This window comes from Sorex araneus, chromosome 9 (genome assembly GCF_027595985.1).
Source record: "Sorex araneus isolate mSorAra2 chromosome 9, mSorAra2.pri, whole genome shotgun sequence".
Classification (NCBI taxonomy): domain Eukaryota; kingdom Metazoa; phylum Chordata; class Mammalia; order Eulipotyphla; family Soricidae; genus Sorex; species Sorex araneus.
Genome location: NC_073310.1, coordinates 13,670,952 through 13,685,777, shown reverse-complemented (window position 1 = coordinate 13,685,777; position 14,826 = coordinate 13,670,952). Strand labels below are relative to the sequence as shown.

The following is a 14,826-nucleotide window of genomic DNA, read 5'->3' as shown; positions in this document are numbered from 1 at the left end:
ACCCTCTGCCCCAGCTCCCCGGCGCCTCCTCCACGCCGCCGCCTGCCACGGCCCCTGTGCCCCCTCACCTTGCCAGCAGAGGGCGCCGGGGAGCCCCAGGGCCGGAGGACGAGGAGGTCCGGCCCCGCGCGGGTGTGCGGCCGCTGAGCCCGGTGGCGCTGCAGAAGCGTGTTCAGGACGCTGGACTCGTTGACACTGACCAGCGAGGCCAAGTCCTCAGCCTGGTCCAGCTCGGGAGGGTTGGCCTGTGAAGCATCCCACAGTCTTCTCGCGGGGACCCAGCGTGCCGTCACCCTCGGACACGCACATGCATGCACAGACGAGTACACACGTGTGCACACAGGTGTACACATGCACACGCATGTGTGTGCACAGTTACACACACACGTGTGTGTGCATGTGTGTGTGTGCGTGCACACATGAGCTCACACGCCCCAGAGCCCCAGCCTTGGTGAGCTGTGGGCCAAAGAGCAGCACCCCGGGACTGGGGAGAGGATGACAGGGACTCCCTCCTCCCCACGCTGTCCTCCCTCCTGAGATCATGTACCCAGAGGGGGTGGCCCTAGGGCAGACAGCGAGGCTCAGGGCAGTCTGGGTCCCAGGGAGCGGGGTGCACTGCCCGGGCACAGGGTCTACAGCGGACTTCCCTGGTCTGTCCAGGCTCAGACAGAGCAGGGTCCCTGGTCAGGGACGAGGAAGCCGCTTTCAGGGTGCAACGGAAGGTGGGGTACAGGGAGGGGGAGGGGCTCACCCGGTGGACACGCTCCTCGTCCACCTCTGTGGTGGTTTTGTCTGCGTCAATGCACAGTCGCACCCTTCCTGCCGGCAGGTCGGCTGTTCCCTCGTCCGGCTTCAGCACCGTGGCTGGTGGACAGCCCAGAGAAAGGAGGGGCGGAGAGGGGGGAGAGAGGGGAGGGGAGAGGGATGGGGAGAAGGGGAGAGGGGAGCAGCAAAAAGAGAAGAGGGGAGGGCAAAAGCGGGAGAACCAGAACTCTGAGCTGCCGACCCAGGCCCAGGAGCTGGGAGGGGGCTGGGGTCAGTCAGCGACCTCCTCGGCCGGCTCACATGGAGAGTCCTACGTTATGAGCCCACGCCCTTGGCTTTTTTTTTTTTTTTTTTTTTGCTTTTTGGGTCACACCTGGCGATGCACAAGGGTCACTCCTGGCTCTGCACTCAGGAATTACCCCTGGCGGTGCTCAGGGGACCATATGGGATGCTGGGAATCGAACCCGGGTCGGCCGCGTGCAAGGCAAACGCCCTACCCGCTGTGCTATCACTCCAGCCCCAAGCCCACGCCCTTGGGGACGAGGCTAGTTCCCACTCACTCAGGGCCTTTCCCAGTGGGCCTTGCTGGCCAAATACAGACACTCCTGAGATCTGGCCCAGGTTTGAAAGTTGGGACACAGACCTCAGTTTCCCGTCCAGGACCAGTGACAGACATCACTCATCAATCGCCCTGACAGACATGCCTCACCATCGCCCTCCTGACAGACATCCCTACCATCACCCTCCTGACAGACATCCCTCACCGTCACCCTCCTGACAGACATCCCTCACCATCACTCACCCTGACAGACATCCCTCACCACCACCTTCCTGACAGACATCCTCATCATCACCCTCCTGACAGACATCCGTCACCATCACCCTCCAGACAGACATCCCTACCATTACCCTCCCTGACAGACATCCCTCACCGTCACCCTCCTGACAGACATCCCTCACCATCACTCACCCTGACAGACATCCCTCACCATCACTCACCCTGACAGACATCCCTCATCGTCACCCTCCTGACAGACATCCCTCACCATCACCCTCCTGACAGACATCCCTCACCGTCACCCTTCTGACAGACATCCCTCACCATCACCCTGACAGACATCCCTCACCGTCACCCTCCTGACAGACATCCCTCACCATCACTCACCCTGACAGACATCCCTCACCATCATTCACTCTGACAGACATCCCTCATCATCACCCTCCTGACAGACATCCCTCACCATCACTCACCCTGGCAGACATCCCTCACCGTCACTCACCCTGACAGACATCCCTCACCATTACCTTCCTGACAGACATCCCTAACCGTCATCCACCCTGACAGACATCAGTCAGCACACTCCCCACTGTGTTCTGACCATGTTAGGCTGAGCCACCCATCTACTCGGGGGTGAAACCCCCTATCCTGCCATCAGTCCCCCACCGCCTGACTCCCCAGACTGTGCTCAGGGCCTGGCAGTCACAGCTCACAGGAGACACACCAGAGCCCAGCGGCCGAGGTGCCCCGCGCTTACCCCGGGTAAATCCGTCCTTCTGAACCAGCCACACCTTCTCTGCCTCGTACCACCTGTCCCCGGGGGCCTGGAGCAAGAAAGGCACCAATGACACATGGAAGGGTCCGCCCACCCCCCCACACACAGGGGAGCTTCTGGGGGACCCCCGGACCCAAATATTGGGGCGCTGATTCCCATGAAGCACCTGCTGAGCGGCGCGGGGCCCTGGTGCTGCGCGCGAGCTGGCCGGCAGGGATGCTGACACGAGGGCGCCCGGGACCCTGCTCGCTCCCCTGGGGGGACCCTCTCGCCCATCCCCTGACCCCCCACTCATCCACACCCCTCACCTGATCTGAGTCCTGCAGGGCCGGCCCCTCTGGGCTCTCCGCCGGTTCTGCGCGTGTCTGGGTCGGGCTGACTGGGGCAGCCTGGCGGGGTGGTCCCAGCTCCACCACCCCGTGAGCTGCTGCATGGGGTTCCTGTGCTCCCGGCCCTGGGCTCTCGGGGGGCTCCCTGAGTGCAGGCACCTCTGTGGGGGGTTTGAGGCCCCTCTCCTGCTCAATCCCAGCCTGACCTGGCACTGGGCACCCAGCCAGGGGTTCCCCCACCTTTCCTGGTGCTCCTGCCTTCTCGGGCATACTCGGGGGCTCCCCAACTCCCCCCTTCACTTTGGGGGTTCCCCCTGCATTTCCTAATTCTCTCAGAGGCTCCCCTGCCTTCCCAGGCACACTCGGGGGCTCCCCGACTCCCCCCTTCACTTTGGGGGTTCCCCCGGTGTTTCCTAACTTTCTCAGAGGCTCCCCGACTTCCCCCTTCTCTTTGGGGGTTCCCTCAGCCTTCTCTAACCCTCTTCGAGGCTCCTCTGACTTCCCGGGCATATTTGGGGGCTCCCCAACTTTCCCCTTCACTTTGAGGGGTCCCCCTAACCCTTTCAGAGGCTCTCCTGCCTTCCCAGGCACACTCAGGGACTCCCCAACTTTCCCCTTCCCTTTGGGGGTTCCCACAGAGCTTCCTAACCCTCCCGGAGGTTCCCCCGCCTTCCCGGGTACACTTGGGGACTCCCCCACTTTTTCCTTTTCTTTGGGGGCTCCCCCAGCATTTCCTAACTCTCTCGGGGGCTCCCCTGCCTTCCCAGGTACACTTAGGGGCTCCCCGATTTTTCCCTTCATTTTGAGGGCTCCCCCTGCCTTCCCTGATTCTCGCAGAGGCTCCCCTGCCTTCTTGGGTACACTCGGGGGCTCCCCCACCTTTCCCTTTTCTTTGGGGGCTCCCCCAGCATTTCCTAACTCTCTTGGAGTCTCCCCTGCCTTCCCAGGTACACTCGGGGGCTCCCCAATTTTCCCCTTCATTTTGGGGGCTCCCCCTGCCTTCCCCAATTCTCGCAGAGGCTCCCCTGCCTTCCCAGGTACACTCGGGGGCTCCCCGGCTTTTCCCTTCATTTGGGGGGCTCCCCCTGCTTTTCCTGGCTCTCGCAGAGGCTCCCCTGCCTTCCCGGCCCCACTTGGGGGCTCCCCCACTTTCCCTTGGGGGGCTCCCCCTGCCTCAGCGGCCAGCGGAGGCTCACCCGCCTTGCCAGCTTTCCCCTCTCGGTCCCCCTGGCCCAGGGGACCCTCACACTTGCTCTTCCTGCCCAGGGAGCCTCCCACCTGCCTCTGGGGCGCCGCGCTCTTCTCCTTCGCCCCTGCACCCTGGGGGCCGCTCTGCTCCGCCGGCTTGTCCGAGGGGGCCCCGCCCGTCTCCGCGGTCCCCGGCTCCCCCTGGCCCTGGGGCTCACCCCCTGCCACCCCTCTGGTCTGGGGGACCCTGCCCCCTCCCCCCACTGCGCTTTTCCCCTTTTCCCCTTTGGAAGTCAGGGGTACAGGGCCGGGGTTCCCACGCCCCCCAGCCTGAGTCTTCTCAGCCTTCGGGGTGGGGGGCTCAGTTTTGTCCTGGGGCCCACAAGGAGTCCGTGGGGGGCTCCCCTTTCTCTCTCCCCCGGGGTCCGAGGCTGGGGCTGAGCCCTTGCACGCGGGCGCGTCCTGGGGCGGGGGCTTCTGCTCGGGCTTGGCGGAGTCGGGGTCCAGCTTGGCCACCATGAGCAGCACGTCGCCCCTCCTCGGGCCCCTCTGGAAAGCCGGGGGCTTCTTGGCCGGGGGCTTCTCCCCGTCGGCGCTGGTCCTGGGCGCGGGGTCCGAGGGCGCGGAGCCTTCGCCCTCCTTGTCCGGAATGTGGGGGCTCGGGGGCGCGCTGGGCTCGCTGCCGCTGGGGGTCGGGGCGCTCCCGGCCCGGCTGGCGCTGTCCGGCGGGTGGGCGGACACTTCCGGAGGCTGCAAGAGACGCCACGACCACGACCACACTCGGCCACTGCGGCTGCACGGACAGTCCCGCGCGCGTGTTCACAGCGGGGCGCTGCGCAGGGGCCGGGGCGGGGAGGGGCCTGCAGGCCTGCACCCAGCGCCTTGGCCCCGGGCCTCAAGGTCAGGTGGACCCACGAGGCACAGGAGGGGTTTCGAGCGTCAAAAAGCCAGGTCCGGCTCAGCAGACGGCCAGGCCAGCTGCTCCCAGGCGCTGAGCCCGTTTCCTCGGCTGTAAAACCCGGCGGGCGTGCAAAGGCAACGTGCGCGTGCACGGTGGGGGTGAGCACTCGCACTTGGAGTCTGCGGGGCAAGCATGCGCGTGCACGGTCCGCGTGTGCGTGCACGGTCCGTCGGGGCGAGCATGCACGTGCACAGTCTGTGGGGCAAGCATGCATGTGCATGGTCTGGGGGTGAGTGTGCGCGTGCACGGTTGGGGGGGCGAGCGTGCCTATGCACACACTGTGGGTCGAGCGTGCGCGTGCATGAGGTGGGGGGCAAGAATGCGCGTGCACGTCCGTGGGGCGAGCGTGTCGCGTGCACGGTCCGTGGGGCGAGCGTGTCACGTGCACGGTCCGAGGGGCGAGCATGCGCGTGCACGGTCCATGGGGCGAGCGTGTCGCGTGCAGCGACCTCCCCGCGCACCGGGCGGCCCCAGCCAGGCGCAGCTGCTGGGCCCCGCTGCCCGGGTAGCCGTGGCGGCTGCGTTGCTATTTCTGCCCCAGCCTTCCTGCCTCCGGAAGGGACCGAGAAAGGCCTCTGGCTGCCCCACAAGCCCGGTGCCCGCTCTGCTCCCACGCACTTCCGAGCCCTCCACACTCCCCCCACACACGCCCCCTCACCCCCCCTCGCCCCTCCAGCTGGGCCGCAGACGCTCCTGGTTGATGCCCACAACCTCTGTGGCCTGGGCCCTGACCGCACCGCATTGCAGGCGATGGCCCTGATGTCCGGCCTGGCTAGCCGCCTCTCTCGCCTGACCGCGACTGTGTGCAGTGGCCACCGCCTGCCCCAGGACTGCCCTGTGGTATCATCTGCCACTCACCTCTGCCCTCAGACCCGCCCGAGGGGTCTGGAGTGTGTTGGCGTGAGCCTGGCCTCCTCTGCCCTCACCCCCTCCCCGCCCGCTGCAGCCTGGCCTCTCTGCCCACCCCCGGGCACTTGCAGCCCGGCTGACCTTAACGCCCCCTCTCACACGCCCCTGCCTGTAACTGGGGTCCCCGCCTCCCTCCCTCCCCCAAACCGGACTCAGGATCCTCTGACCTCCCCCTGCTGTGACTCCTTTCCGGCCCCCCCGTGGCGCCCCGCAGCCAGTACTTTTATTTTGTTTTTAACTCACTTGTTTGGCGTCCACACCCCGCTATGCTCAGGGCTTACTCCCGGCTCTGCTCAGGGGCCACTCCCGGCAGTGCCTGGGGGCCCATATGTGATGCTGGGGGTCACAACCGGGTGAACTGCAAGCAAGGAAAACGCCTCCCTGCGTGCCAACTCTTTGGCCCTGCGGCCGGTCGTTTTAACCCCAATCTTTGGGCCCCTGTCCCCAGGAAGCCCACTCCCCACAGCCTTAGCTGCCATGCGACATTCTCGCCGGGGCGCTCCCCACCCACCCCCTGCCCATTCCGACCTCAGCACCCAGCCCTGGGCTTGGCCCCGGGGTCTCTCCTACCACACCCCACACAGCCCTGCTACCGGGTTTCTGAGGAGGCCACACTAGCCCCTCTCCCTCCACCTCGACTCATCTTTCTACTCCTGCAGGGCCACTGTGGCCACAGATCCTGGCCCAAAGCTGGTGATCAGAAACACTGTCATAGGGACCCCCGAGGTCCCAGCAAGCTGCGCTGCCTGCATCGTGCTGCGGGGACCCCATCCTCCCTGCACCCAGACCTGCAAAGGTGAAAATAAGAACCTTGGCAGAGGGTCATGGGTGGTGCAATGGGTGGCGCAAGTATGAGGTGCAGTTATTTTATACATCAGCTATTTTATACATGCAGTTATTTTATACATCAGCACTATAGTCCTCGTAACTGTTGCCTAAACACTAACCGACAAGCCTTAATAAAGAAAATCAGGGCCCTCGGGCGCTGCGGGCCCTACTTGTCTCTCTGTGAGATTTTCTAGAAGCTTTAAAAATGACTGCTGGGGCTGGAGCAATAGCACAGCAGGTAGGGCGTTTGCCTTGCACGCGGCCGACTCGGGTTCGATTCCCAGCATCCCATAGGGTCCCCTGAGCACCGCCAGGAGTAATTCCTGAGTGCAGAGCCAGGAGTAACCCCTGAGCATTGCCAGGTGTGACCCAAACAGTAAAAAAAAAAAAAGTTTTAAATAAAAATAAAAATGACGGCTATGCTGGCCCCCACCCACAGACTCTGTTGGGGAGACTCAATGTGGCAGCCCTGCAGGGGACCCCAACATGCAACCAAGGCTCAGCACCCCACTGCCCTCTCCTGTGCCAGTGCCCAAGGCCCTTTCAGAGCCAGGCAGGCCACAGGTTGCTTCCTTGCTTGCACTTGGCAAATCTCACCATGGTCTGCACCGTGGCAAAAAGTGAGCCAGTGCCTTGTTATTCACTGTGTCACTGTCATCAGCCCGTAGTTCATCGATTTACTCAAGTGAGCGCCAGTAACGTCTCCATCCATCCCAGCCCTGAGATTTTAGCTGCCTCTCCTTACTCGTCTTTCCCAACACTACCGTGTTGGAGGCTCTTTCAGGGCCAGGGGAAGGAGACCCGTTATTGTTACTGCTTTTGGCCTTGTTATTATTATTATTATTATTATTATTATTATTATTATTATTATTATTTATTTTTTTTTAACCTAACCCACTGGGAGGAACCAGTAAGGCAGTGGGGGGTGGGCCAAATAGAAACAGCCTGTCCCAGGTGATCCCCTCCCAGCCCACCACTCCTTTCCTCAGCATGTTCAGTCGCCACATCAGACACTTCTGCAGCCCCCGCCCCCACCCCCGCCCCCACCCCAGCCTGCCGAGGAAGCAGCAGGTCTAGAATCATGGGGGAAGAGGGAACTCAGGAGAACTCCCTGGAGGAAGAATGGTTAACTCAGGACCCAAGGATTCTGCGCAGAGCCATCAGTGGTCAAGACTGGGGCAGGGAGGGGCCTGGACCCCTCAGAGGTGGGGCCAGAGGCAGAGTCCTGTTTGTTTGGCAGCCTCTGTGGCTCCTTATTACACACACACACACACACACACACACACACACACTATCACACCCTATCACACCCTATGTCCCCTGGCTACCACTGGTTCCCTTGCTCCCAAGTCACCTCACTCTTCATTCCTGCAAAACGGGACTAGATTCTAATTTATCCATTAGGTTCTGTTTTGTTTTTGCTTGGGTGGGGGGGCCCACACCCGGTGGTACTCAGGGACTCCGCACTCAGGAATCACTCCTGGTGCTGCTCGGGGGACCATAGGGGATGCCGGGGATCGAGCCTGGGTCGACCATGTGCCAGGCCAGCGCCCTCCCCGCTGTCCTATCGCTCTGGCCCTACAAGAAGGTTATGAGGAGCCTCTGGGGTGGCCGGCAGGGTGACAGAGGGAATCTGGAACTACCGGGTAGAAGAAAAGCTACTGGACAGGACCAGAATGTCCCAAAAATGCCCTGCTCCGAGCCCCTTGGCCCCCGGTCCAGCACCTGTCGTGGCCCAGGCCTGTCCGTCCACAGCTTGGCTCTGGACCTCTGTGCAGTTCCAGTGGTGACAGCATGTCCCCAGCCTCGCTCAGCTCCGCTTCCTCACAGCACAGTGACCCCAGCCCGGCCGGGGACCTCCCATCCGCTTATCCCTCCCCCCGCAGCTGGCGAGAACAGAGGACACACACCCGGGTCTCTGCCTCTCTCTCCCTCATGACCTGGGGCCAGTCACTTGCCCTCTCTGCGCCTCAGTCTCTGACTCTGCAAAGTGGGTCTAACCCCATGGTTTCCTCTGTGTTCAGGGGGATCAAGTGAGCCCATGCATGGCCAGGCCAGCCTGTCCCATGATAAATGACAATGACCTTTCGCCATGGGAAGGAAGGGCTTGTGGCGAGGAGGGGGGTGGGGGGCGGGCGAGGGGGGCTGCTTTGCATTTCCCCACTAATGCCCGTTTCAGGCAGGGGCTGACCAGAGCCTCCCCCGGGAGACTTGGCAGGGGGGTTTGCAGCCGCAGCTGCTGCTCAGCTGTCAGTTCTTGGAGGCAGCATTGTGCCTGGACAGGTGCAGGCATATGGTGGGGGGCGAGGTGGGGGGATCTGAGCAGACAACAGCTGGAGGGGAGGGGCCAGGGAACCAGGAGGCCTCAGTCTTCAACACTTACAGGGCCCTGAAGCTAGAGACTTCAGCCCAGTCATTGCACTGCCCTTCCCTGTCTCAGGGGGGCGCCAGAGAGACACGGGGCAGTGCCCTGCTCCCCTAAGAGCCAGGAAAAAGCAAGCTCTCTCTGCCAGGCTCCTCTTCTGCCTGCACTCCCCATCTCCCTGACTCTTGCCTGGTTTTCCTTGGGAAGGCTGGGGGGGCAGGGGGGAGTCAGCCCCAACAGCTGCCAGGGAGACATTTGCCAGCCCTTACGGCTTGTTTGAACCCCTTGAGGCTCGGGGGCTGCTCCTTGCTCAGCTGCTGTTTCGCGGCATGCGCGTGCATGGGACACAGCCGGAACACACGGATTCTTGCCCTGGCCACGCATCAACCCTCTCTGTTGAACTGTGGCCGTCCCAGGGGCCGAGAGGAAGGGCCCAGGGAACACGGCCGGTGGGAGAGCCCTGGAGGAATGTCTGGCCTGAAGGTCTAAGAAACCCAGCTCCGACCAGGCTGAGGGGCTGGAGCGATAGCACAGCGGGGAGGGCGTTTGCCTTCCACGCGGCCGACCCGGGTTCGATTCCCGGCATGCCATAGGGTCCCCTGAGCACCACCAGGAGTAATTCCTGAGTGCAGAGCCAGGAGTAACGCCTGAGCGTTGCAGGGTATGACCCCCCTCAAAATAAAAGCAAAACCAGACAGTACCAGCTGAGTATCTTTCTGCTTAAGATGAGCCAACTATGGGGGTGGGGAATGTGGAAATCCCTCGTCCGTGACGGGACAGAGACATGCGCTTCTCATTGGCTGCCCAGTCTGTCTCTCTGCACTGGAGGGCCCACAAGGGAGGTTATAAATATCCAAATGGCCCTTGGCAGAGAGAAAAAGGGACTCCCCTGCTCTGTGTCCTCAGCTACTACCCAGGTTTCTTTCTCTGCAATTGTTGGGGCTAGACAACCCCTACGATCACATGAATCGATATCATTCATTCCCCTAACACACACTTGTGAGTCGCTCACTTTGATCACCGCAGGCCCAAGACTCTGAGAACCATCCCAAATGCAGAGTTGAAGGAGAGCACTAGTTGTTGCACTTAAGGAATATCTGGTGTCAGGTGAGTCGCAATAACTGTCACAATTGAGAGAGGCTAAGGAGGTGGAGATCAGAGAGGAATAAAGGTAATGGACCATGCACAACTTTGTAAAAAGATTAAATTAAAAAAAATTTTAAAAATACGTCGATTTCTCGAGCGGGTTCAGTAACCTCTCCATTCGTCCTTTCCCTGAGATCTTAGAAGTCTATCTCGACTCGGCCCTCCCAACGATGTTGCACTGGGGGCTCTTCAGGGTCAGGGGAATGGGATCCAGCTTGTTACTGAATTTAGCATATGAATACACCATGGGAAGCTTGCAAGGCTATCCCATGTGGGCAGGAAACTCTCAGAAGCTTGCCAGTTTCTCACAGAGGGAGAAGTAGGCTACAAGATATCATAAAAAATACAAATAAAAAAAAGATAATGGGAAAGCATTCCAGGAACATGCCATTTGAGCTGGGTTTTGAAGGATGCATAGGAGTTCAGTAGGCTAAGCTGTTCAAAGAACAGGCCTCAAAATGGGGGTGGCAGGAGCAAAGGTAGTATGTGTGTGTGTGTGCGTGCATGTGTGTGTGTGCGTGTTTGTGTGTGTGTGTGTGTGTGTGTGTGTGTGTGTGAGAGAGAGAGAGAGAGAGAGAGAGAGAGAGAGAGAGAGAGAGAGCGCCTCAGAGCCTCCCAACACAGAATGATGGGCCCAACAAATGCCCCGTCCCCTTTCTGTCAGACCTCTCACCTCTGGCTCAGGAGCAGTCAGTGCCGCCTGCTTCTTCCGTCTTGCTTCCTTGGATTCTTTCTCAGTCTCTCGCACCAGCTGTCGAATGAAGCCCCCGGGGATGACAGAGAAGAGGGGCGGAGGCGAGGATGGCGGGGGGCTCTTGTCCTCCTCCCGAATCTGTTTGTGCGGAGCAAGGACGGAGAGAGTCCCGTGAGTCGGCCCTCTGGGACAAGCGGCCCTTGACAAGACGGCCGCGGGGTCTAGCCGGGGGCCGAGAAGGACACGCACGGCCAAGTCCATGGGTTCTCGGCAGCAGCAAAACGGGTGTGGGATCCGAGGGGCTTTGGGGGCGGTTGAGGTTGGGGGTGTCTCCAGGCTGTGTGAGGAGGGAGCAAGGGAACTCAGGGTGAGTCTGGCCTGCTTGACCTCTCGGGCTAAGTTTCCTCCTGCTGTGGATTTGACCACTTTGGCCTCTGGTCTCCTTCCCGGGCACAGGAAAGACCCGTTTCTGGAAGGTTCTACTTGCAAACAGGGTCCTAAAGATGCTAAGAAATGGGAGGAGTGGGGCTGGAGCGATAGCACAGTGGGTAGGGCATTTGCCTTGCATGCAGTCAACCCGGGTTCGATTCCCAGCATCCCATAGGGTCCCCTGAGCATGGCCAGGGGTAATTCCTGAGTGCAGGGCCAGGAGTGATCCCTGAGCATCACCGGGTGTGACCCAAAAAGCAAAAAAAAAAAAAAAAAGAATGGGAGGAGTGGCGTGCAACCCTGCACTCAATGGCCTCACCTCAGCTTGCAGTTCACATAACAGACGATTAATCTGAACCTTCACTGCCGAGCGCCAGGATGCGGCAAGGACTGAGAACCACCCCAAACGCAGAGTTGAGGGAGAGGGCGAGTTGTTGCACTTAAGGAATCTCTGATCGGGTGAGTTCTATAGTCAAGTACTTGCTTTAAGTTAAGGGAGGCTGAGGAGGTGTAAGTCAAAGAGGAATAAAGGGAATGGAGCATGAACAATTCTGAAAAAATTAAAATAAAAAAAATTTTAAAGTACAATTTTAAAAAAAGGTAAGGGGAAAGCAGTTTGGAAACACGCTTTTAGCTGGTTTAGCAATTTTAGCTGGGTTTTGAAGGATGCATAAGAGTTCAGTAGGTCAAGCTGTTCAAAGAACGGGCCTCAAAATGGGGGTGGCAGGAACAAAGGTAGTATGTGTGTGTGTGTGTGTGTGTGTGTGTGTGCTTTTGTGTATGCATGCATGTGCCTTACGCCATGGTGTAGTTGAGGATCCAGCCATCAACCTCCAGCCCTCGCTGACCCAGAGCTGGGCACCCCCCACCACACACACACACACACACACACACACACACACACACACACACACACACACACACACACACACTGAACCTTAAAGCTGGCAGGCTGGACTCTGGCATTTCACCCCAGGCCGGTGCAGCAGGAGAGTCTGGGCTATAACTGAGACCACTTTGCGGGTGACAGAATCCTTGGGGGCAGAGACAGGGCTCTGGCTCTGAGCCAACAGGGGTGTGACTTTAACTGGAGTCACTCACAAAACAGGGGTTGAAAAAAAAAAAAAACCCAACCTCCAGCACTTTCTACACAAGAGCCACACTCTGGCTTAAAATAAGCTCCTTATCAGAGTTCCTGGCCGGGCCTGGATCTCTGCAGCCTGGCCGAGCCAAGGGGAATCCAAGTGATAAGGGAAGCCAGGAAAGCAGCTAAGCAGAGGCCTGGGGTAAGGCCCCTGCCCGGGAAGAGGGAGAAGGTGAGGGGGGACAGGCTGTGCCTCTCCTTCCCTAGAAAGAACTGACCCCTCTTCCTCAACGCCCCTGCAGGTGGCCACGCTGCTATTGGTCACTTGGTTGCTCTCTTCACTGCCATATGCAAGTGGCTCTTGGGGGGAGCAGAGACAGCCAGAAACAGGCACCAGATACCTCGAACCACGGGTTCCAAGGTGGGAGGAGGGAAGAGGGTGACGAGCAGCCGAGAAAGAGGCCGCCCTTCTCGGGAGCTTGTGAGGAGTCTCGGAGAGCAGGGCGGAAGGACTGGTGAAGACGACGCTTCGCCAGCTCTCCGTGGAGGCAGAGAGGAGGCACCCCAAAATTCATTCCAGGGTCTCAGCCTGGCAGCCAGCGGCCAACAGCACCCCAAGCCCCCATGCTCATCAGCGAGGATGGAAAAACGGACAACTGGTCTACCCCGATCCTTCCTGCTGCCTCCAGTAGGACAGGGTCAGACCAAGAGGTGACGGGAAAGGTTAAGGGCCGGTCACCGCTGCCCCGATGGGGGCAGTGGGTTTGACGAGCCAACAGGCGGAGGGGATGGAGGACAGAGGGTGGGGCGGGAGATGCCATAGGGAGATGCTGCTGGCCACCAGACTTTCTGCCCGTGGTGGGAAGGGACAGCCTGAGCCCCCTGTGCTGTGACTCACCCCTCCCTGACCCCCAACCCCAGGCCCTGGGCTCTAGCCCCAAACGTGACTTTCCTTCTGCTCCCACAGGGCGAGGCGAGACGAGATGGCCATGCTGGACAGGAGGGGGGTGTGCTGAGCCGAGAGTCTGCCCAAGGGCGGGAGTGAGGCTGTACAGGAAACCGAGGCACGGGAGGTGGACACCAGGCAGACAGAGAGAGAGGGAGAAAGAGAGAGAGAGAGAGAGAGAGAGAGAGAGAGAAAAGCAGTTAGCTCTTGGGCACTGCCCTGATCCTCCCCCACCGACACCATCAGGCCCAGCCAGACACCACCCGCCACCCGGGATTCCTGGTGGGAGTGTGGTCAGCACTGGGGGATCCTGGTGGCTTCTTCCCCCTCCCCCCCACACTAGAACTTTCCATAGAAGTCACGCACACAACGGGAGAGGTACTGCAACACACGGATGTGTGGCCGTAAACCTAGGCACGGCTCACATCAAGGAGCTAGAGCAAGTTCACAACATTTAGGAATGTCAGTGGGGCTGGGAGATGCCTCAAAGGCCAGGAGCACAGAGCCCTGGGCTCAATCCCCACTACCACACCGTCCCTTGAGCATCGGGAGATATGACCCCAAGCATTGCACCTGGTGTAGCCCCCCAAAATAAAAAAAGTGCTATTTTATATATTGAGGTGCTCTTCCGCAGTGCTCAGAAGGTCCAGAGATCCCTATTACTGATCCGAGCCACTCTGCTCTGTGATTCCATGCAAGAGCCCGAGGATGTGGTGCTGTTTGGGCCCTGAGGAGCTGGGGATCGTCTGGGCCCACCCTGGCAGTGCTTGTGGGGGGCTCCCAGGGCTGTACCTGGTGAAACCTGGGGGACCTTGCAGTGCTGGAAAACAAACTGGTGTCAGCCACTTGTCAGGCATGTGCCTTACTTCCGGCAGCCCTCTATCAGATGGTTAACATTGCTTCCATGGATGTTTTTTTTTTAAATAAAATTTAAACATAATTGAAATGTGATTCTGCTCATTGGAAAACAGAAAAATTGAATCTATGGTGCTGTAGGTTGAAGGGGAGGTTCCATTTCGGTGGAAAGAGGAAAGCTGTCAAACAACGGCTGTGCGCTCTGGCTTGGCGTGGATGAGGTCACCCTCGGAAGTCAAACACAGTCACTTCTCTGCTTAATTAAGACAGAGAACTGTACTTGAGGGAAATGGCTCCAAGGCCTGGGGTACGTTCGTGGTTTGTCAGAGACCCAGATTCAATCCCCGGCACTTCATGACCCCACCCTGACCCCCCCATGCAGCATCAGGATCATCTGTCAATCACCAGGCCAGGAGTTGCCCCTGACCACTGCAGAACCCGGCCCCGCGGTAGCCAAAAAGGAAAAAGGACAAAAAAAGAGAATTGTATGGCACCAAATCCTCGTGCAACTCCAGATCCACACAGACCTTTCCCTTAGCCCCTCCTGCACGCTCCCTTCTCGTTCCTGTTCCCCCGGGAGCAACCACTCAGCTGCTAACTTGCAGGACAGTGGGGCCGTGGACGGCCCGGGTTGACCGTGCAGGCTGGGAAAGGGCAGGAAGGCAGCACTGCCAAGGGGCTAGGAGTCGCTCCTGACTCACACTGGGAGCCTTGCCCAAAGGCTGGGCGGAGGAAGCCCCGTCCTGGAGAAGTCGGCTGAGGGCATTGTCCTTA

General features: G+C 59.9%; 1 protein-coding gene across 1 annotated transcript in view; it reads right to left on the bottom strand.

Moving 5' to 3' along the window:
* MYO18B (myosin XVIIIB) overlaps window positions 1–11,971 on the bottom strand; it is a 234,299-nt gene extending 222,328 nt beyond the window's left edge. Inside the window, exons 1-7 of the mRNA XM_055147110.1 lie at window positions 11,967–11,971; window positions 10,988–11,075; window positions 10,718–10,876; window positions 2,627–4,585; window positions 2,301–2,367; window positions 752–864; window positions 69–245 (exon numbers count right to left, since the gene is read on the bottom strand). Of these exons, the coding sequence (XP_055003085.1) occupies window positions 69–245; window positions 752–864; window positions 2,301–2,367; window positions 2,627–4,585; window positions 10,718–10,876; window positions 10,988–11,075; window positions 11,967–11,971 (2,568 nt within the window). The remainder of the gene's footprint in view (window positions 1–68; window positions 246–751; window positions 865–2,300; window positions 2,368–2,626; window positions 4,586–10,717; window positions 10,877–10,987; window positions 11,076–11,966) is intronic.
* Window positions 11,972–14,826: the final 2,855 nt, after the last annotated feature.